General features: G+C 38.7%; 1 protein-coding gene across 2 annotated transcripts in view; it reads right to left on the reverse strand.

Annotated features, from left to right (window-relative positions):
- Positions 1-24,865, reverse strand: part of DOK7 (docking protein 7) — a 66,221-nt gene that overhangs the window by 12,802 nt on the left and 28,554 nt on the right. For both annotated transcript variants that reach the window (XM_086464504.1, XM_086464503.1), the window contains exon 8: positions 1,734-1,776. In XM_086464504.1, the coding sequence (XP_086320630.1) occupies positions 1,734-1,776 (43 nt within the window). The remainder of the gene's footprint in view (positions 1-1,733; positions 1,777-24,865) is intronic.

Consider the following 24,865-nt stretch of genomic DNA (forward strand, 5'->3'; position numbering starts at 1 on the left):
GCTTACGCATATAAAAGACAATACTTTAAAAGGAAATATCTGAGGATAATAAAAACGCAATGAGACAGAGAAAACCTGGGTTTCTTTTGTATGCTGAAAAATAGTGTGGTATTGAAGAATAAATTTCTACAATATACAATGAGAGCATTTGAGAGCTGAAACACCACAAAGACAGCTAAAAACTGGCTGTAGACACTGCATTTGCCTAAAGGACTTATACTTATTCCAATAAGTATTCAGTTCTTTTATTAAACAATATTTTCCCAGTGTACCAGACAGGAAAACCCACCCACTCAAATTTCTTCAGTCTTTTATCTTCCCTTTCTGTTGATCTAAAAATCTGTCTTGTATTTCTACATATCCAATTTGCTTAATGATTGGTTTTATCAAAACAGCTAACCCCTCATCTGCATGCATAGTCTGAGATTAAGTTTTTGTCAGACATTGTTTGTATCTACAATTAATTTGCCACTGAAATTAATGCAGAAATAATATTGTGCCCACCACATGCAGTTATAGACCCAAGTTCCCCTGTATTTACACACATTCTAATCGTAAGTGCTCTGGTTTCCTTGGGTTGATTAGAGGACTAGAAACCTGAGTACCAGAAAGAAAGATAAAATTAGAGTTAATAATCCAAATTGTGCTTCTACTTACACCTCTACAAATCAAGAGTAATTCCACTGACTGAAGTGGAATAATGAGGAACAAGATCTCCTAAATGCTTCTGGATTTAATCCTGCTAAGACAGACAAGGGAATATAATTGTTTATAACGTTCTCCAGAGACACCCCCTGATCCTAGATACCTTACTAGCTTTGTTCACACGAGTATCAATCAGCTACGCTTCTTTAGGTATTTGCCAAGGTTTTCAAAAGTAAAAAAGAAACACAAGCGCAAAGAGCTGTTTTATGTCTATTGGAAGGAGGCAATCTGAGAAACTTAATGGATCTGCTGAATAATCAGGTAAACAATTTAAGGAATATAAAGATGTTTAAGACACTAAACAACTCCTTTGCATAGATCTTGCCAAGGACTAAGATGGAGACAGTACACAAAACCAAATGCTTATGAAATGTTATCGTTGAAGTAAAATGATGATACAAAAGTTGCCAGACCAGTTTGGCTACATCAGAGAGAGCAACCCAGATGACCAACAGATTCTACTGATATTTACAATGCTAAGATAGTCAGCATATTACCTTTGCCCAAATAATCTTTCCAGGCCAGATACTCAGCTTCCTCCTGTTACTGAATTTGTTGGTCAATCGGGAGCTCCAGTGACATGAGAGAAGCGTCTCCATGTTGCCTCTGGTAAGAATCCATTCCTATGGTTTTATGTTATTTAGAACCTGGGTATACACACTGAGCATATAAATCAAGTTTCCTGTTGGTCTTAATATAGGCTAAAAAGAATGCTTTCTTGACATTCTTCAACTATGTAAGTATAAAAAGCACTGAACAACTTCATATAGAAACTGACAACTTTGAACCTCTTTAGATTACAAAAAAAAAACGGGAAAACCAAATATATTTATCTTTGCAACTAAAGATACCACAGATTACAATGTATTTCATAATTGTCAGTCATGAATTGCAGCAGTAAAACCAACCATAAACAGGATACCTCTCAATATAGTCTTTAGTTCTGCTTCCATAAATCTGTTTCTCTCATCACAATTTGAGATTTAAACATTATTCTTTAACAAAGCAAATAACTAAATGACTCCTACCTGGTATAGCTGGTAAGACTCCAGACTGTAATATTGATGTTCCCTAAAGAAAACAGAAAGTTTTAGAATGAAAAATCTTTACAAGAAATAGAAACTTCACAAAATATAGGAAGAATAGCAGAGAAATCACCTCACCATCACAAGAGCTTAACAAGTGGTTTTAAAATCCAGAATAGACACAAAGGTACGTAGACCTGAAGGTGTTCAAAACATGTTTAAGTTGCTAAACATTCATGTACCTTTGTAAAGGCTAACTAAGGGCTTTCAGTGTCTTACCACAACTGTAGCAGGCACGGTGAAGCTTAGCAGTATTGAATCAGTCCTGAATTAAACAGCAAAAAGCAAGAAAATATGGTATTCAGGGGAATATGATATGCAGTTGGAGTAACAGGATTAACAGATGTAAATTAAGGCCATGCCTATATTTGCTTAAAATGGTAGGTGCTGCAAGCAGACTGAAGCCTGCTGTGCTTCTGACTCCGCTCCATAAAACCAACACAGAGCTTAAATTGACTTCAGACTGCCTACAAATCCCACCTGTGACATCAGGGACTTTCTAGAAAAGCTTTCTGCCATCTCAGATGTTTCACATTGTTCGTACCCATGGTGGTACAACGGCAGCTGGGGCACACCAAAGCAGTCAGGCATAGAGTACCAGTGCCCACCCACACTTTAAGAGTAAGCGTGTTCCAAATCATGCTTGCAGGCCAGGTTACCCCCCAGCTATACTGTCTATTCAAAGCTGATCTGGAAGACATTGTGGAGACGGCTTCAAAGCTGCTCCTGAGTGGCAACATCAAGGTAGGCTGTGAAGTCAGTCTGGTCTGTGATACTGATCACCACTCTACTAAAGAGGTCTCTTATTTCTATGATCTTGGTGAGGAGTAGACTTTGTCATCACATCCATTCTTTTTCTATCTATATAAGTGCGTCTTCTGGCCTCTGAACTGGAAAAACACTATATACCTATTGGAGCTGAGCAATAACACCGCTCAGTTCCAAAGCATTGAAATTCCATTTTATATTGACACCTGAAGGTAATTCTCTTCACCCCAATACACAGACTTGTGACATGATAATGCTCCATTTCCTATGCTTTCTTACCAAGTGGTGGTTTTTCAGATGCACTTAGGACTTTACATGTACATTACATCTATCTTCCCCCATACATGCCTTGGGTTGACTTCCCAAAATTTCTCAATATAAACCAAAATAGATTATTTATTTATTATCCATGTAGAAGTTCAGGTCATATTAACTCCTGCACAACATTTTCTTAAGGCAAACATTAAAATATAAAGCTCATTACATGTGACCATCACAAAAAAAAACCTGTCAGAGCTAGCAACTAGATCCAATTTCAGTTAAGTAGAAAGGCTTCCTTTGGATTTGATGCACCTTGCAATGAACCAGAAGATCAGAGAACATTACGCTGATTCTATTTCAGCCAATAAAATATACATTAAAAGACCTTACTTGGACCAATTGGGGAGGGGTAAGGTGTTTTGGTTTTTAAATACAGTTTTGAAATCTGCAACACATAACAACTTCCAACAGTGGAATAGCAACATACAACATGTTTCTGCCCAATCCTATTGCAAACACTGAATCAACAGCTTCAGTATTTACTTGAGCTTTTATGCTAGCTGAGCAGAAGGGCAATGAAGCTGGTGAGGGGTCTGGAAAACATGTCTTATGAGAAGCACATGAGGGAACTGGGATTGTTTAGCCTGGTGAAAAGGAGGCTGAGGGGAGACGTTATTGCTCTCTATAACTACCTGACAGGAGGTTGTACTGAGGCTGATGTCGGTTTCTTCTCCCGAGTAACTAATGGCAGGACAAGAGGTAACGGCCTCAAGCTGCGCCAGGGGAGATTTAGATTGGATATTAGGAAAAAATTTCTTTACTGAAAGAGTGGTCAAACATTGGAACAGGATGCCCAGGGAGTGGGCGGGTGGAGTCGCCATCCCTGGAGGTGTTCAAAAGATGTATAGGCATGGTGCTTAGGAACATGGTTTAGTGGTGGGCTTGGTAGTGTTAGGTAATGGTTGGACTTGATGATCTTAAAGGTCTTTTCCAACAAAAATTATTCTATGATTCTATATTTTAATATGAGACACTGAATTTGAGCAACTGTTTAGAGGGAGGGGGAGGAAATCAGAAACATGGCCAAGACTTCATTTCTGAAAGAGAAAAAGCATCCCACAGCATTTCAGAAAAAGAGCATTTTATTAGTTTAACGATAGTCGATGTTATTTGTTTCTATAGTTACTGTGTGTCACCACAGAAGTTGCTGCTTTCATTTGGGGAATATGCAGAAGTATCTGCACAGATAAAGAACAGAGGATTTTGGAGGCCGTTACAGGCAGAATTCTGTATAATTAGGTAACAATATTTTTCCATTATAACAGAATTTCTATCAATTTTTTGTCACTATTATTTATAGCAGGCTTGGAAATTTTTTTCTTTCCTGCCCCCAGTAACTTCTTAGATGTTTACTAATACAGAATACCAAAAAATAGTTTCCCTGACTTTGGTTGTCTGCAGATGTAAAGCAGATTATGCTGCCTCTGAAGGTAGCATCTGCTAGCTTACTTAATGGAATAGAAAGTGGCAGACTGCCATGTTGAAATGCATACAAACCAAATCTTCTTAATAAGAAAAGATCTCAACTTTCTGGCAACTTTTTTGCTCTTAAAAACAAAGCCATTTTTTGTGGGGCATGGGGCGGTAACTGTATGTTAGTTCACAAAAATCAGTCAAAAATTGTTTTGAGAGGGGAAAAAATTATCTTTATCTTCCTCACCTTTGTCACTAGATTCACGAATCTGCACAGCCTTGCTGTCATTCAGGGCATGGGCTTGATGCATGAAACTAGATAGCAAGTCAGAAAAATATTTTTAACTCTCTTTCCATAAAGGCATTACGCATCAGAATATCCTAAATTATGGCAAAAACATGGATAGAAATAAAGGATAGAGAGCAGAAAACCTGAAAGGAGATTGAAAGCTCTTTGAAGAACAAACAGCATTTTGGTTCTTTGTTTATACGTAATCTCCCAGAAAGGAGTCCTCTTTCATCATTACAGATGTTACAAGCCACAGTAATGCAAAGAAACAAAGAATAAACTGAATATTTTTATCACTATTGGTTGTCTTCTCACCATACAGCAAAGTTGTTATTTACAAAATAGCTCCTACTTGCTAAACAGCTCTGCTCCCCCTCTAAATTCAAGTTATAACTACTTGATTTACTTGTAAATTAAGTTTTGCTGGTTTTCCCTCCTCTCAGCGATGCACAATTGTAGCACTTCTGCAAGAACGAGGATTAAAAAGTCAGCAGTGTGGAACTTTTAAAAACATCTCAGTTGCAGAAACTTTTTGGTGATCTGCTGCTTAATGCAAGTTAAAATCAGTCAGTGGGGCTTTCTGACCTCTGAATGTGAGCATGAATTCAAACCATCATTTGCCTTTTATTCTGTGCATCATATATGACATGGAAATAACTGAAAATTAAAGAGAGATCATTTTGTTAACGTTAAGTACAGTTTGTTCAACAATGAAGTCTTATTTCATGCTGGAACTCCTACTCACTCTTATAAAATAAATTCTAAAAAGATTTTCACAAAACGTACAAATTAGGTAAGATGAGAAAACTGATAAAGGCTAGACAGATAATACCAAATAAATATACTTTCAAAGTCATTATTAGAAGATGAGATTATACTTGACAAAGAAAGATGCAGAGGCAAACAGAAGTTAGATGAGTGAAATTACATCAGACGTGGGACACTGATAAAATATTGAAATTATAGAGAACAGATGAAAGACAACAAATAACTAAAATGAGTCTAAGATAATAATAAAAATAAAACCAGTCTTTTGTTATCAAGTGATTTTTCCAGTCTATAAGATTGTTTTCTTAATTTCCATTTCAGTATATCATATTCTATTATTTCTGCAACTCTGAGGCCTCCTGCTGCAGTCCTCTGTAAGGCAGAGGCTTCACTAACTTACAGTGTCTACTGCTGCAGCAACTCAGTAGAAAGAACAGCATCAGAGACTTAAAAGCTATCTTTTTTAATTCTACAAAACTCACACAATACATGCTTTTGTCCGTAGGAGAAACTTTTTTAATGGTTATGGCACAATGTACAAATGTAAATGCATGGTTTTCAAATGCAAAGTATAATACATATCTCAACCTGCCATATGAGTACACCAAAGAAGAAAAGGGGTAAATGACCTCACACAAATAATATGTTTTTGTTATGCCTGCTATGATATTTAGACAATAACTAACAAAGCGAGTACCTAAGACCTGCATATCTCATAATATCACTCATAAATGTAAGTTAAATATCTTTCTAATGTAGATTCTTTTATCTGTGACCCGAGAGCTGGGTGCTGAAGTATGCGATGCATGGTTGTCAGTTCAAGCAACCTCACCACTACAACACCCACAGTAAACGGATACGTAGCACTTGGGTATCACACATCATGAACTACGTGTCCAGGGCTATTTTAGCTCTGGTAGTGATCTGGCTGCTGTCAGATGACATTCATTTTTGATGTTCTGCTTCCAAATATCTTGGGTAGGGTTCAATGATAGATGTTAGGAGAACCCACTAGTTTGATATGCTGGATCATTATTCATAGATTAGCTCTGTTGCCCTGAACAGTTAAACAGTCTTTCTGTGTGTGCAAATAACCATCATAGTACATAATACTTCTTACAATTACAATGGGATTTTTTTTTCCCCCTCCATGTATATTTGGTATATATTTGTCTTTCTCTCCCTTTTTTTTTTCTTCTGAAGTTTCATTTTATTTCAATGAAATTTAAAGTGATTGAAACTTTCAATAAATACATAATTTACCAGATCAGTTCTCATTTTAAAAAATTACCAGACACAGATACTGTCCCATATAAAGAGCAGTATGTCTACCTTTCTCTACATACTCAAATCACTTTCCATGGACTACATACCCAATCCTGCTCCACTGCTGCTAACAGGAGTTTTAGTCTTTGGACACAAGATCAGCCCAAAGTCCAGACCTTTCAGTATAAGCTCAACAGCAAGGAGCAAAGATACTGTACTCCACAATTTCCTATTTTTGGAAGATTGGCCAGATTCATAGTAACAAAAGGCACAACAACTCCTTTGTAAGCTCATCTCTGTGGTGTAAAAATGAGCCAGGAGCTTGCGAGTCAGATGGACAGTAAAGAAAGAAGGAAAATATTGTCTTAAGACTAATCCCTCCCATTACTGGTTCTAAGGGTAGGAACTGATAGATAGCTGTTCCATATAAAGCATGTATTTTCAAAGAACCAAAACAGTTTTATTTCATGTTTTTCCTCCTAAAAAGGAGGAAACCACACTTCCAAGAAAAAGTAGATCAGCTTCTGTAGATTGTAATGCTGAGCTGGGCTCCATCACCATTGGCATGAGGAATGAAATGCCATTTGCCTGATAACTGTCAACATTTCAGACACACCTCATCAGTCGCAGCTTATGTAATTCCCTTTGTGTATCTTTAGAAATAAAGCTTTTCTTTCAGCTCAGCTAAGTTTGGCAGCTTTTTATAGCTCCATTATTCTGAACCTAGTAAGAGTTAGAGTTCTTAGTACAGGAAAGACAAGGACTTGGAGCGGGTCCAGAGGAGGGTCACAAAAATTATCAGGGGGCTGGAGCACCTCCCCCATGAGGACAGGCTGAGAGAGCTGGGGTTGTTCAGCCTGGAAGAGAAGGCTCCGAGGAGACTTTATTGTGGCCTTTCAATAATTAAAGAAAGACGGGGACAGACTTTTTGGTAGGGCCTGTTGTGATAAGACAAAGGGTAATGGTTTTAAACTAAAGGAGCATAAATTCAGACCAGGTATAAGGAAGACATTTTTTACGATGAGGATGGTGAAACACTGGAGCTGGTTGCCCAGAGAGGTGGTAGATGGCCCATCCCTGGAAACATTCAAGGCCAGGTTGGACAGGCTCTGAGCAACCTGATCAAGCTAAAGATGTCCCTGCTCACTGCAGAGGAGTTGGACTAGATGACCTTTAAAAGTCCCTTCCAAACCAAATCACTCTATGATTTTTAGGTGTCATTTGCTTTAGTCTAAGCACATGTATGAAGTTTTGCCCCAGTCTGGGTCCTCAGACTGGAAGAAGAAAGGCTCAACATAAATGAGAGGCTCCCAGATTCTTCTTGTTACGAAAGAAGAATTCATAATCAACAGTAATAGAAGCAACTATTTGCACTTAGAGATTTTTATTCCGCACATACCAAAAATGCATTCATAAACAGAGAGGATGGATTGTAAAATTGGTCAGCTGCCTAATTTTCAGAGATTCTTTTCTCCTCTCCCTTCCTTTAATTTAAAGCTACTGTGCAGTACCAAGGCCATGGATCAAAACATTCAGTGTTTCAAGAGCAAATCATCAAAATCATGACTCAAAATCCAGAGGAAGGTCCCTCAAAAGTAGAAACCGTGAAGCAGACTTCTCTAACAATGAACAAACACCCTCATGCCTGCTGTATATAGCTGTATATAGCTGGTGGCCCTTCATCACAATCCCTCTGACTGCTTCACGTAGTTTGTACGTAATGGAAGGCAGCAGATTACAATTGCATTATATAGTTTATGACAACAGCATCTCGAACTGTCAGCAACTTCACAAAGGAGCAAAGGACTTAATGAGAAATCCTGAATGAGGATTTTGAAATCAGCATCACAAAAACAGAAAAGTGTCAATTGCTTTTAGAAAATGGAAGTCTTGAACATGTCCAAAGTTATGCAAAACTCAGATATTTCAGGAAAAAAAAAAAAAAAAAAAGTCCCTAATGAAATTGACAGTTAAGGTACTTTCCTCATGAGGATTAAAGACTAACACTAACACTTGGAGCAAATCACCAGAAAAGTTTAAAGCTGGAATGCTTAGGCTGCCACAGGGGAAAAAAAATATTCCCAGGAAAGGTCAATAAATACAAACACATGGAGCAACCTTTAAAGGTCATCTGCTTTGATGGGCTGTTTCACAATGCCCAGCAGTTGATCCGGTTCTGAACAAAAGACACAAAATTATTAAACTCTCTGATCCTTCGTAACAACTCCAAATGAAACAGAAACTCCTGTCCATGGCATGCTTCAGGTGCAGGGCTCCAATTTCAGGCACAAACTTCTGATTACTCAGCTTCATCTGTCGCAAGCCAACTGTCGGCTTACAGAAAGACTGCTGAAGTCAGTTCAGAAGCATCTCAGTTCACTCAGCCAAGACCAAACATCAGCTATTTTCTGAAGCATGAAGCTGGCGATTTCAGCGGCACTGGCAAGCCGTGCTCTGTGTCACATTAAAATACATCTCCAAAGAGCTGAGATTATCCCACAAGTTAACTCCTCTATAAGTTACAGGTGTTGTTTAAACAAGAGATGAGAAAGAACAAAACGTATTGTTCGTTCCAGTCCAGATGTGTGTACCATCTTCTCTCTCTCTCATGTTTTTACAGAGGAACTCTTCAGTTCTGATTTTGATACACTTCTGTTGAGATGGGCCTTCTGCTTCTTGCTGTGAGCTTCCCAGCCATCCGCAGCCACGAGCCATTTGTCACTCAATCCAGAATGCGACCTTTGGCATCAGAATATGACCATTAGCTCCGAAAATGACAAGCCTTGCCTTTAGCATACTCTGAAACTGTCCTCAAGGGAGAGAAAGAAAAGCTGGGCCGAGTCCTCCACCATGGCTACCACAAAAGCCAGTACCTGGATCCAGCTGCCCAGCCTCCACCCTAGATAAAACCCATCTCCAGCTGCCAGCTAGCAGCAACAGCCCTGAAATTCCGATGGCAGGAGTCTCGGCTGCAATGCCGAAGGGTCACATTTCAGGCTCTACTACTGATAATGTATGGGCATGGGGAAGCTGACACAGCAACAAGGCACATGATTTGCTCTTGCCTTTTGGTTTTCAAAACCAGACCTAGAATTACTACATACCAAAGAGTCACACTAGGAGTCTGCTGAACAACTGGACTGTAATGCAATTACATGGTCACATACAATTTTTTCCACAGGACATCTGCCTCATTCACTGCACGAGAAGGATACGTGTGTGGGTAAAGTCAAGACGGCATGAGCAACTGTAAATCTGTTAGTTCCTTAACAGTGAGGGGCTTAACTTTTCAACCTAAATAACATCCTTTTAAGATCACGTACGTATCGCTTTATGTACAAAAGTATTCAGACAGAATTCTAGGAAACAGCTATGCAATACCATCCAATGGGTACAAAACACCTGGTGTAAACACACCAGTAACGTTTTCGTCTGTTTCCAGGCACTACAACAAGTCAAGCTTGCATACTTTCTAGACAAAAAACAAAGTCAAGGGTACATACAGCTGGCCGAAAGCAGTAACACTCACTCCAAGTACATGGCAAAGTCTGAAGGCACACAACACCATCATAAACTATCCTAACACCAATATCAGTTAGACAGCTTGTGGTTACAGAGAAATGCCCAAAATCACAACAACTTAAGAAACCTATATAAAATAAAGATACTCTGCAACGTGCCTCAAACACACATCTTGGTTTTGTCTTACACTTTTTAAAACTAATTCCATAAGGTTTGAGTTTCTCATGGTTCTTCAAAAAATGGTTATGATGGTTCCAGATCAAACAAGCGTACTAAATACTTCTGTGAATTTGAGAGTCTGTCCTACTTAACCACAGGTAAAAATCAGAAGCACTAGTTTCTACACAGGTAGAAGCAGTTAATTATCTTAGGAGGTAAAGTAGGAGGTTTTGTAAGGACAGATACAGTGACAGCTGTAGAGAGAGAGATACTGCAGTAGTAAACCCTCTAGGTAGTTCTGTATAAGAAACTAAAATGAAAAGGCAGACGCTAATGATTACAAATATTGCTGAACAGACGATCTCATCTAAGCTTCCTGACAGACCTCACAGCACAAAGACACTGGAGCATGATCAGAACATATTCCATTCCCAGTTCATGATACAGGAGGACTTTCATAGCAGGAGGAATTCAGCTAAAATGGCTAAGCCAGACATAGCAAATTGCCTCTGAGACCAATTTTAATCCAATGTATTTGATAAACATGCCCAGAATTGACAGCAGGAATTAAAATCAATTCACAAAAAATAAAAACACCATATGCAAATGTCACAGGGTATATTCATCAAACTTGACAACCGGGGCACAGCATCTCCTGATTTCAGAGCACAGAACCCTGAACAAACACACCTGTAAATTACAGAATCCCAGACTGGTAGGGGTTGGAAGGGACCTCTGGAGATCATCTAGTCCAACACCCTGCTAAAGCAGGTTCACCTACAGCAGGTTGCACAAGATCATGCCCCAGTGGGTTTTGAATAGCTCCAAGGAAGGAGACTCCACAACCTCCCTGGGCAGCCTGTTCCAGTGCTCTGCCACCCTCAAAGTAAAGAAGATTTTCTTCTTTGGTGCTAGATACATAATAAAATGTATTAACATCAGCCTTCACTGCCTCATCTTTCACGAGATATATCTTATAACAATCATTCTGCCCTTCAGGACATGAATGACTCCTTAGACAATTGCCATTAAAATAAACCATTATATACACTCAGCTCAGAAGTGATAACTTCTTTTTCTCCAACTGGGAGGTCTACAACCCAAGGCAGATACCCCTGATACAACGTAAAGTTCAGCGTATCATATATTCTTAACTCCTCAGTTGAGCTGTTCGGATTTACAGTGGCAGAAGATCTGTTCTGGATGTTTACAAAAATTTTTAATTTAAGGATAAGACACCAAACAGATTTTCTGATTTAAGATAGCGTTGTCAACATTCTAGAGGTGTTTTCATAGCAACATTACATCCCCTTTTCCCCTTTGCAGAGCCTTGTTCAGCGAGGCTCCTGTTACTTAAACCACCTCTCCTAAGGTATATACAGAAACTCCAGCTGTAATGCTTACGCAAAAGAGTTCAAACATACATTTGTTCTGACTGTTGAAGGTTCAGCAGTGCACCCACAGCACTGCTTTAACCATTCACATTTGCACAGGTGAGTACGACTGCTGTTATTCAGCATACAGCTGACTAATACTGTGTACAGGAGCTTTAGCCAAGCAAAAAGACAGGACGTGTTTCTCTTTTAGAAGTGGCAAGGCCTTTATGAATAGATAGATGTTTATGAACAATAAAAATCAACATTAACTGTAATAGGTTATGTATTTGTATTCTTATAGAAAGAGTGAAATTGCAGGCATCTGTGCCTACAGCTGTATTTTAACATGAAAAGAAGATTATTTTAAACTGAGTTTAGTTCTGATAACTGGTAGGAAAACATCTTTCCTATTTACACCAAAAAAACCTGTTGGTGGTTTTTTTTTTTTTTTTTCTTTTTACATAGAGACTGGCACTTCTAATGTCCTATCAAATGCAATGGAAACAAAGTAATGCACACAAACTCAAAGAGGCTTCAATGCCATATATTCTGTACATTCTAATTTCCAACAGGGGGTAGCATTACACTACTACAAGAACATTTGATATTTGAAATATACTCAGTTTCCCCACATTTGCTAGTCTGGGCTTCCTTGTACAGTAGATCTGTTAATTTCCACTCATTCTGCACTAAGTGAAAAACCACTGAAGGCAGAGATTCCAGCAAAAACTACCGTACCTTGAAAAAAAGGCTCAGATAGGGACCAAAGAGGTGTGAATAACAGCAGACTTGACTCTGCTGTGCAGCTAACAGACAGTGTGGTGTTCATATCTCGTTCTTCTTGCCCAACATGTAGAAGGAAAGGTGCACATAGACTGGATGCAACACCTCACACGACCCATTTCTTTTGTATTTTAAAGTTCACAAGACTGACTGTGCACCACTGAGCAGCTCAGTACTGCCGCAATACCGGTGAAATTAGGAGGGCTTGACAAATGGGAAGTGTTGTTCTACGTTTTCTTAGAATAGCACATCCCAGTAGAAACCACAGAGTTGTGCTGCAGTAGGAGTGTTAGCCCATTTCAGGATTTTAAAAGTCAATACAAAAGTCCTGTTTAGCAGGAAGCTTGGAGAGACTGAAAATAAATGAAAAGGACAATCATTAATATTACACATATGCACTCATGTACTCACAAAGGGATTCAGGCAGCCTTGCTCTCTTGATTAGCAAAGGAGGGATTTATGGCAAACTTACACTAGAAGAGACATGTAAGACGAAACGTCCAATAATCCATTCATTTCTGGTCACTGAAACATTCCTTCTCCGATGAGGAAAGTGGATGAGTTTCAACCAACATGCATAAGGGACATTTTACACTTTTCAATGAAAAACACCTCTTATGCCACTGTACTGAGAAGTATCTTATCACAACTGTTCTTGTCAAAAAGTTTCTGATTAACAGAAAATTAATTCCACCAATTATACAAAACTGTATAAAGTACCCCTTTTACTCAAGTTTTCTGCTTGCAACAAGATTTAAAATCCAAGTCATGTATTAATGAAGAAAAGGGATGCTTTTTTGCAAACAAAGAGTTTAAGTACAAATCCACAGCTACGGTGACAAACAATAAATAGAGAAGGGCTCAAACGTGAAAATATTTCAAAAGCTGGCAAAGTGAAATCTCAAATGTTAGAGACAAATTAAACCCACCTCTACAGATTCTCAGAGATGGAGAAAGTTTATGTTAAGCTGTAATTACCATTTTGAAACATTCACCTAGGGACTGCCCTAAGAAAAGTCTTTTCCTCCTTCTACTTCCCCAAAGAGTGTTGTTCCACAGCGTGAGCTTAGCTTGTGCTTGCACTAAAAATACACTTGAGCCTGTTTTGCAGCTGATGGAGCTATGCCAATTTACATTAGACTAGTTATTTGATTCCTTCCTTCCAGCCCATTCCACATAAAGACACGAAGAAAAGAATCCTTGTTATAACCTGTGCATCCTGCTCCACACAGGGAAAGAACTAGAGTGAGCTTAAATATGAGCCAATGAAGAATAAAAATGAAAGCCTCTCAATATGATCTTTGCATTCATTTCCCTTCTTTTTCAACCTCACATTTACAGCTAAGGTTAGTCAACTTCTCCCAGAAAAAAAAAAATTATTAACAAGTTAATCAATTATCATCATCAGAACGAAATGGGTGGAACTAGAAGGGCAAATAAGGGAGACAAAGCTCAAAATAGTAAAATTAAGACAAGTGTTTTCCTTTGTCCCCAGCCCATCACTGAAATTATGGTTTGTCAAAGGTAATGAAACTATAATTAAGCTGCACAGCTTCAAAGGATACAGATACTTAACTATGCATGGGGACTGCTCACAGGCTTCTCCTATATTGGAGAGCACTGCTATAAATTATTAGGTATAATTATTTCTGTAGTTTTCCAAAGCTTTCTATAGCAGTTATCTCCATAGCACGTGTGTTCTGCTTGACTCTGTGTCTCAAGGAATGAGATGAATTGGCAAACTTCATCTGGAAATGTTTTCCTCGTGCTACAGAGGATTCAAGTATACAGTTACTAGCCCTGATATAGTCCACTTAGCACTTCTCCGTCCTTGTAATAAACCAGATCTGGAAAAGGTTTATATTTCCTTAATATTTTCCAGGCTCAAATTTCTTGTACATTCAAAATTGCTTCCAATCAGCATTGAATTAGCAGAGGATACCACAGAATCCAGACTGCTGCAGAGGATGTGGCTAGGGGAGAGGGAACACAGCCAGAGTTCATGTCCCACTGATTCCCAGCTGTTGAAACAGTCATTTCAGTTGATTGACAGCTGGCTGCTGCAGTTTATACTGCGAATAGCCCAATATCCTCATGTGACAAGACTTAGGAGCACAGTCAACTTTAAAGCCCCTTCCCATCTACCCTTCGGATTTGTGAAGGATTGAACTACTTCAGAGAAAGTCTGGAGGACTGCTTTCTTTCATCTACCCTGCTTTGGGAAAGGAAACACGGAAATACATAAAAGAAAGGCATACAAGCAGAGCTTGTGTGCAGGAAAGGCACTTCACTGCAACCTAGATTCTGTATATAAGGCTCTGGTATTCACTCATCCCATCCTGGCTGTCATTTACCACATGGATCACATTAACAGTCACTCATTTTGATCTTAACATCCCCCATCCCATCCAAGGAAGCTCAGTTTAACTGTTACACACACACAAAAATCAAGTGTTATCACAGACGTAGCAATGCATCAAACTTCACTGGAGCTGAAGCAGAAGGGATGGAAAAACAACAGTGGCTCCACATAACATTTTTCCCCACGTTTCTGTCCTACACCCATGAGTTGAATTACTCCCTGAAGCAAGCCACAGATTTTCAAGCAACACTTCAAGATTCAAAATGTTATTACACTAGCAAGGATGGCCAGAAAGCAAGGAAGGCCTTCCTCCCACAATGTCATCTAGGAATGGAACAGAAAAGATTGTGTGCAACTGCTAAAAAAGTGGACCAAGAGCCTTTTTTACACTGTAAAAAAGATTTGCTCAAGTTGGTCAGGTGCAGCATCTTTAAGATTTCACTGAGTCACCTTGGTTCTGACCCAGAGTTCCTACACTTTGAGCTGAGTTTAGCCAGAATCAAGGAAACTCAACAGTAAGTATCCATTTTCTTAAAATGGGACAATTGACTAGCTGAAATACTTAACTGCAGATCCTCAGACAGTTTGAACTGCTCCAGAAGTTCCCTGTGGTTTGCTTTCACACCTCTTACTGGGGAAGAACTCAGAGTTTTACCTATTCCCTATTCAGGCAAAATGGCTTTTAACCTAAAAACAAAAATTAAAGAGAAAAAAAAAATCATTGCATCAAAAAAAATTTGCAAAATTAGATTTGATGCAATATGCCTCTCCATAAGGATTTAAGGAAAAAAATACATTAAGAAAATATAATACAGTTACGGTTTTGTTTTCTTCCTTTGTTGTTACAACTTGGCTTGAATTTCAGTCATATCCTCAAGCACGTTCTTTTGCTCCTTCCTAAATGCTAAAAAATTGCTCAACCCTCAGGCTAATCCCATGCTTAGAAAGAACTGACTTTCAGCTGCCATGTCCTCAGTTGCAGACTTCTTGAATCCACTGAGTGTAAAGGTTCCTGCATTAGTAACTTCTTTCTAGTAACTCTGCAGTTCTTGAAAGACCCCGTTCTTCAAACTCAATTTCACACACACACACACACACACAAAAAATCCATTGAAACAATGTATTCAGTGCCACTGCTCTGTGATATTTCATTAAATAGAAAACTGCTTCAAACTATTTGTTGAAGTTATAAAAATCAGTGATAGACTTCCCAGCATTAAGACAAAAAAAAAAAAAATAAAAAAAAATAAATTGTAGAGCAGCTGCTCCATGCTGACAGGTCGATTTTCTTCTTTAGTAAATCACTAATGAGTTTCTTTTCTGTCCACAGTTCACTTGAAAGGCAAACAACTTTCTGTCTCTCTCACTGCAGCCTGGAAAACATCACATTTAACATAATCTTTAGCACTTGGATAGAATTGTCCACATCCAAAGTACTGTTGAAACACCATCCCATCAGCCCTGACAATAACCTTGGGAAGTAAATATTATCCAGATACAGATATTATACAACTAGACTGAGGTAAGCTGGTCAGAGCCACAATAATAAAACCATAACACAAAATTCCTAGACCAGTCCAAATCTCAAGCTTCTTACCTCTCTTGCACACCCTGGGACTCTCCTTGTATTTAAAGTGAGACAGGGCCCAAAACACCATCATCTGCACTTTGCCATCACGAATTCCTGCCAGGAGTCTGCAGTAGACAACTAGCTTTATAGCACAGCACACAGGTTTGTAAAATGCATCCAACACAAAGGCAGGCAGGGCAAGAGCACCAAAGTTTTGTATGGATTTCCTGAGGTCCAGAGCAATCAACCCCCACTCTTCTACTATGGGACAGGGACTGAAATCTCCATCTTAGATCTAAAAGATCCATCTTATTTCTTTTAACTCGCACACAGCCCGATTCTCTTATGAAGGAAATGTTTTAATTACACTGATTTCAGTGGCCCTGCTTTTAAGAGTGTCAGAGGAAGCCTGCTGAAGTCTGCAACAAGGCTTCTGCTGACCTCAGTGGGACATTTTTATTGGGACTGTACAATTGCAGGAGAGGTAGATTTGGCAGTCCCATCTACTACGTGGACTTTTAAAAAGTTCTCTTTCTTTTCTTCTTTAGACAAGTTCCCTAGCATTTCAGCAGAAGCATTCATAACTATGCATAATAAAGCAATACATAAAATAGCAAGGCAACTTTAAACCAGTCCATCCTGAAAACCGTTTGGCAGGCATTTCTATACCAGAACGGCTTACCCACACTTTCTAACTCTTCTGCGTATGGGAAGCATTCATTCTGTTCCAAACATATAAACATTCTTCAGAGATTCATTCCTTAAATTGGTTTCAGTGTATTTTTTTGTGGAGCAGGTAATAAACGATTTTCTATTCAGTAGATTTGTTGCTACACTTGCCATTTTTTTGCTAATAAATGCGAAAATCACGTTACGCATACGAAGATGTTGTTACCATGTTATTAAACTTTACTAAGCCAGTATTAGGAAAAAAATATCTGCTCTTTATGAACAAAGTAATACAACTTGGTATAGGGTTGCACGGTTGTATCAGAAACAGTAAGAATTTTCCTACATCAGAGCCTCTAAATGACTGATACCTTAAGGATCTAATCTGATTAAAAGTCCATATGGGATATTATCAGCCAGACTGAGAGTATTTCCATAGATATCTTGAAGCAATAAATACATTGGGCACCTTGAATTACCAAAACTAATTCCACTCATACATCTTGTCATGGGTTCTGGACATGTTTAAGCTCAGTTTGTGTAAGTTTGTTGGAACACATTTCATCCTTCTAATTTGCATACTTCCAGTTTTAAGTGGCTCTGTCAAAAAGCGTTGGTAGGAAAGGTCACCCCTACTGAGCATCTATTTTCAATCCTCTCATCTGCTCACAGTGAGCTGCTGTCAACCCTCCAGACATCCCATCCAAATGATTGCTATCCTACTGACACTCACCAATTCCTTCTGAGCCACACAAGTACTTTGATGTCAGTGACTGTTAATCAAAACAGAATTATTTTCTGCATAGCCTTCTTTAATGCATGATCTCAAAAATATAATGTCGGTAGATATTACAAACATTATGCAGAAATGCAAGTCAAGAATTGAGGGGTTTTTAAAGTAACTTTGTTCGTGATCTTGCAGAAGGAGATGAACCACATGGCAATCAAATCTAGGAATGTTAATTCAGGGCTGCCACTGGAGTTATTCGCTTCCCTCTGAGTTCAGCTCAATGTAATCCATGCTTTCCTAAACTCTTTTTGTGGTTTCTTCCTCTGCAGGTGAATTCTACTTTCTCCCTTGTAGAAAATGAAGATAGAAATTGTCTGCTAACACTTTATAGGAATCTGTAGAATTTTCCAGAAAGAAACAGATTTCTATTTAGAAAAAAAAAAAAAAAGACGACAAAGAAAAAAAGCCTTCCATCTTCCCATTTCGGCCATGTTCCAAGCGATCTGATGAGTCTCTTTACAACTGGATCAAAACCAAAAACCCCACAAACCCTACATTCCAAAAGGAGTAATTTTTTCCAGCTTTTGTCGTCAGACTGCTCCTCCTTCAAAACATTTCTTTCTCTCTCTTCAGAAAAGCTATTGCTCCCAACAGCGGAAGAAGTAGCCATCAGTTGTAGTAATAATAAAAGCTATTATCCAGCTTGATTGTATTTGGGGGAGGAAGTAGATTTTCCCATTTGTTCTTTCTGATGGGTATAAAAGGTCAATGCTGCAATTTTCAATATCTTCACTGGCTCTCTGACAGAAAAGCAATCCAGCAACACTTCTATTTAGTACAGAAGAACGAATTCTGCTGAGCTACGTTGTCTACATTCCTTCATGTAGGAAAGATGCTCTCTTCTCTTGACACTATTAATATCACTTCACTTACCAGTGCTTCTGTGGTGGGCACTTCTTTTCCCATTACAGACCATAGATTATCTGTTCCACTTAGTGCCTGACCCCAAGAAGTGCTGAGAGCTTAATTCTTATTATTCTGAATTTAGATTAGAACATTTATTCTTAGCACAAATGCTGTAGGGATTCTTTCACGACAGATGGAGAGTATCTTCAATATTATTTTTTAGATAAGAGGTAAGGCAGCCTCCTACAGGGCCAAAAGCAAGTCAGATCTGCACAGTTTGGGCAGGGTTGGCACGTTTTGTATTTTCTGTGATGTCTCAAATCCAAAGTCATACCCATTAAGTAACCTCCTCCAAGCAAAGCCTTGGAAAAAAACAGGTCACTCGTATGATTTCTTACCAGCAACAGCAAAGTAAAAGGAAGCTGGGTCTCTTGATTATTTGGGAGTGAAGCCTATTGCCAAGAAGCATTATAATACTATGCAAAATAACAGTGGTAAACTGAGAAGGGGGAAAAAAAAAAAAAAAAACAACCCATGAACAAAAATCTCCCTTCCCCTGTAAAATGCTGATAAGCAACATCTCAACACAGTGCATAAGCAGACCCAACAGCACCTTAGTAAGAGGATGGGAGTTAACTCTGTGATAGACTTGGGGTCCTGGCAAAACTACAAAAAGGAAAACAAAACAAATCAAGCTCTAAGCCTGACACCACACCCACCTCTTTTATGCCCCTTTCCTCTGCCAGTTTCAGCTAGAAAATATATTCTTGCGCCAAGCTTAGATTTGCACAGTGCTGTGTGCTTTTGTCAGCACAATCAGCTCCAGGAATGACTGCATTTCACTGTCAAGGACAGCAATGATCATTGATTTTTTCTATTTCAGAAAGATGTTGTGGGGGAATTGGTGTTTTTAAAGATGCCTTTGAATCTGCAAAAAGCCCCCAAATAACACTAGTTTATTGTAAAAATTTCAGAGCCTTTTACAATAACTGTCACGTCAGTAAAATGCCAGGTTGCTAAATCATTGTCCAGTACAGTCACCTCATTTAGTGGCAATACGTGTTATGGAAGATGCATCTCACTGCAGGTTAATGTATCACAGTCAGGACTTCAAGAAAAACAATTGGCACCAAATCTTAAAAGAAGAGAGCACAAATGCAAGTTTTCCAATTCATGCCAGAAGCCAATAATACCCAGAATCAATGGTCATTAAAGCACACGAGAGCCTCACAAACTCACTGTCACTCAGGTCAATAATACTGGCAACTGACTTCCAGATTCCTCTGAGGTGCAAACTGTTGCTGTTATATTTTTGACAGTGTGTGTGTTGTCTAACTGCCCAGAGCTCTGAGATTAGAGTAGAAACAATGCTGTAGAAGCTGACAAATGCATCCTTCTCAACTGAGAATTTAGACAGCCTGCAGCTTTTTTGATGGTGGGCGGAAGCATAAAATGCTATGGCATCACACATCAACACCGTAAAATTAAAAAATATAAATAAATATTTGAAAAGAGATGTAAAAGGTGTGTAATTACGAATAATTGTGTTCCTATACTTTCAGAGAAAGCAGGGAAATAAACACACTACAAGTTAAACACGTAAGTTGTTCAGTCTCATGGGGAAAGAGGTAATGGCTCCAACAGGAAAAAAATAGCTACATTAAAGCTGTAACAGAGCAATATATTGCGATTTCTTTAGTGTCTATTTCAATACTACATTAGAAAAGAACCTGATTAAAAGCCAAAAAAAAAAATAAGAAAACATTCTCAGTTACATGGATGTGGCAAGGTATTCTGCAGCTATTTCTTGAATCTCGCTATAAAAGTTTACACCTTATAGGCCTCCTCTTCTATGACTTTCCAAAGCAGCATCTACAATGAAAGGAGACACACCAGCTTAATCTGAGATTAAGGGGTTTGTACAGGATTTGGAAGACCAAGCTATATTCCCAACCCAGTTACAGGCTGTTCATGACCTTAGTTAAATCAGTCCAGGCAAGACCACAAAACAGACCTCTCTAGGCTCAGTCTCTCCCTGGGCTAAAATGCACAATGGAATCACAGATATTCATTGTAGCTCTTGATGTACGCAGAGACTCTGCACTCACAAAAGGCTGCATGTGATTAACAAGCCCTGCGGGGACATGGTGCTGCATGATTAAATACACCGAGTAAAGTGCCTGCTCAAGGACCACAGTACAGACACGCACACGCCTTCCCTTACCATTGTAATTCAAAACAAAGCCGTTTCTACAGAACAGACTAACAGAGGAAATCAAAGCAACTCCACATTTAAACTAAGATCCACATCCCCCAAGGCAGGTACCAGATCTCCCCATATGTGTAGGGAAGGGTTCTTAGCCACTCAGCGCTGTGGATCCTGCTATGACAAAGCCCCTGAACTCTTTTACGCATCGTGACCACAGCATTCCCATATTTCCACTTACTAGAGATATGCTGGGAGATTCCAAGTTTGAGGCACACAGTTACTGCGGTAGCAGGAACTATACAAATACCTCACAGAGGATTTGGATAGACAGGCTCCTAATTTGGGACCATTGCCTCCAAGGAGGTTTTGATATTTTTAAATGAGCAACTAAAGTAGGTGGCTGAATACTAATACAGGATTGATGATAACAGCCACACACAAACTGACACTTTCTTTTCTCCTCTATCATGGCAAGTTAACTATCAAGGCAGTAATCAAGGCTATATTTCTACATACATAAGAACTCACACTGACATAAATATGAGTTTAGGGTGAGCTAGACACATGTAAAAGTAATTCCTACTAATAGGCACATTTTAGGCTGTCAAGAATGATTTGAGTATAACACTAGGTAGTATGAAGAGACAGCCATAATCATGCCATATTAATTCAACTTGCAAGAAGATGAAGGTCAAGAGACAAAAAGCAAAGCAAAACTAAAACCAGTACTTGTCAGATGGAAAAGGACAAAACCAGTTCGAAAATAATTTTATTTTTCAGACTTCTAAGAAAATTTACAAACAATGGCGGTGTAAAAAAAAAAAAAGATACCCTATAAAAAAGGTTGACATAATTTCTCAAACTACAGCATCAAATGAAGTTACAGAGCAATAAGCGTACAGTGAAATTCTATTCATTAAATTAGTATTAGCTAAGTAGTTGAAAATGTAATAAGTAAACTCTAATAATAAATCTCTACAGCTTACTAAGAAATCCCATAACAATGCACATTCTGAGCTTAAAATATACTTATAATACACAAAGACTTCATCTCTGCAATTATCTATAGTATTGAAATCACCTAGGCAAAAATTACATAGCAAAGGCACACCTTGTGAAGTTTGTAAAGAAGGACATCTTGAGCACACTACAGTAACATACAGCAGAAAGCAAAACACCCTGCATGCTTGCTTATTAATCCCCAATGTCTAATATGAAATTCCACATATAGAAATAATAGAAGCAATACTTAGTGACTTTCTTCATTTTGGTTCTATTCTTCATCCTGAGTGAAACAGAAAGCTTCCTTGCCCTATTTTCCATTTGAACCTTGGCACTTTCCCAGGGTATGTGCTCCCTATGTTCATCATCACCCTTGTCATTGGTGGAGCAGGTGGGTCTTAACCAAGTCAATCCCAAATGCCACCATGCCTGCCACATGTGCATATGTTCATCCTGCAACATGTCTCCAACTCTTTGCATGCTGAACTCCAACACATACAGACAACATGCCCAAAGCTAACCTCAATTTGCCAAAGTTTACATACAGGGCAGAAAACAAACCAATGCTTACATCCTTTATGACTGCTGAAGACTTTCCTCTACTGGGTCACTCACTCACTTTAAATAGTAGGCATTTAAAAAACTATCAACGCGGTTTAATTAACAGCTTAACTTGAAATTGCAAAGGAACTCCAAACACTGGCACACTAAAGCCTTTTGAACATGAATTTGAATAAATGTGAAAACCTGATGTCTTCATTAATCCATAAATCAGCTCCTCCTGGCCCTAACTGCATCTTAAACATATTCTGTTCAGCGCGCAAGGAATAAGAATTATTTTTTAGCTACAGCGTATGGACTTGTGCTTTCACTGTATTCATCATGAGAAAAGCCAAAGACTGTATCCATTAAAATAACTCATCTTAACAGTTCAGGACAATGTATCAAAAGGTTATTTTTTCTTTCAAAAGTAAAAACAAACCCATGAACCATTCCCTTTAATGAGACTTCTTTCCTGACTGCTTACAAATGGGTCAGAAAAAAAAAAAAAAAAAGATAAGAAGCAGATGTGCACATCTCATGCTAAAATAAGTTAGTAAGAGGGTTGCACCAGTGCTTCCCTCACTAAATTTGTTTAAATATTGATAAAACCTGAAATTTTTGCCAACTGGTGTTATTAGGGCAACTAGAAACACCATGAAACCTGACAGCATTTTGCAATAAAAGATGTGGGTGTGTATGTTGTTGGGGTCAACGGGCAGTTAAAGTGACATAATTTAGCCTTTAATGGCTTTAAAGATATGCAATGGAATACTCACTTTCAGCTTCCTGTCTGCCACAGATACCCAGGGTAAACTTGGATAAATTCATATCCAAACTGACAATTCACGTAATCCAGAAACTTTTAGACCATATAAACTAACTGGACCTTAACTAATTCTTTCCTCTCTGCCTATAACAAAGCCATCTTGGAGCTTTCTGATCCCAGAGCAGAGCCCTTCTAGGAATCAGTCTTGTGCATTTTCCCCAACTTCTCTCTAACTACAGGCAGCAGATACACTGCTGCGCACCCCACTGCCTGCACTGCAGCACGAACAGAAGTGGGAGTCTGAATCTCAGGCCCTTGCATCCAGCCGAGCTTTCAGAATTAGGCTAGAGGGCTGGTGAGGGCCTTTGGTGCAGACAGCTGGCAAGGATGGTCTTGGAAGAACACTTATCCTCTTGATCAGCGTAGACACAACTTTATAAGGCCAGCCACACCAGTGTCTCCCTACCCCCAAATGCTGCAAGTACATGACAAAGTAACATCCGAGGTGCTGTTTCGGAGGCTATACAAACACCTCAGGCGGACAACATTTTCTAGTTTTCAGGTATGTGAAGGCAGACAATGATGAAGACACATGAAACACCTCATGAGAAGAAAATAATCCCTCAAGTTTATAATGTTTTACTTTTTCTTTCATAACTATACACTCAGGCACTTTCCATAGCAGTGATTTATGTAATCTCACATGTTCAACTAAAATGTACACACTTCAACGGCAGTATTTAATTCCTCAAACAAAAGTCTCTCTTGCTGAATCCCTACTTCACACGTTCCCTAACTTGAGCACTCTCTGTAACCTTCCCAGCCTTCAACAGCTCATCAACACAAGCAGCTTTACTTTCTTCTAGTTTAGCAAACACAGTCACAAAGAAAATCTTCTACAGAATGGATAAAAACAGATGCATTTTCTTCATGCAATGTACAATTAATGTATAAAGCTTACTGCCATTAAAAGCCAAGAATTTAGCAGGGTTCAAAGAGAATTTATGATACTATCAAAGTCATAGTAACAGATACTGGCAAATGTGTTTAGAAAGGCATATGAATCTCCATACTTCAGGTTTTAAGTCTTTACATGATTAGTGATCAAAAATAATTTTTCCTGCAAATATACTGTCCTGGTAGTAGACCACTAGTGAGTTTTTTTCTACCTCCTCTGAAGTATCTGTCATTGGTCATTTATAATATTGGATTAGTTGATCTGCTATGGATTGCCATGCTGACTTGACTATCTTTTCTTTCCCCAGTGAGAAGTTTTGCTAATCTGGCTTCTTATGCAAGGCATGCTCAAACTACAATGATAAAGAAAGAAAAAAATCAATAAAATAAAAATATTGACTGTGGTCACCTTAAGAGCAGCACATACTATTTGACCTTCCTTCCTTTGAAATACCAGCAGCAAGACAGATCAATGTCCTTCATGCTAGACTACTATTATATAACAAATTCAGCCTTCTCAGTGCCTGTGAAGCTTCTATCCCTGTCACTGTAAACCACTCACATACACCCAAAGCCAAAACTGGCCAATTTAAAAATAATGATTGATGGCCTATATTGTTCAGTGTTTCCTTGATCAGGAACAGATTTTGAGGAAACCATGTGCTAAGTCTCTCACCTTGAGCATAAACAACACAA

The sequence above is a fragment of the Leptosomus discolor genome, chromosome 4 (genome assembly GCF_034619465.1).
Source record: "Leptosomus discolor isolate bLepDis1 chromosome 4, bLepDis1.hap2, whole genome shotgun sequence".
In the NCBI taxonomy this organism is placed as follows: Eukaryota; Metazoa; Chordata; class Aves; order Leptosomiformes; family Leptosomidae; genus Leptosomus; species Leptosomus discolor.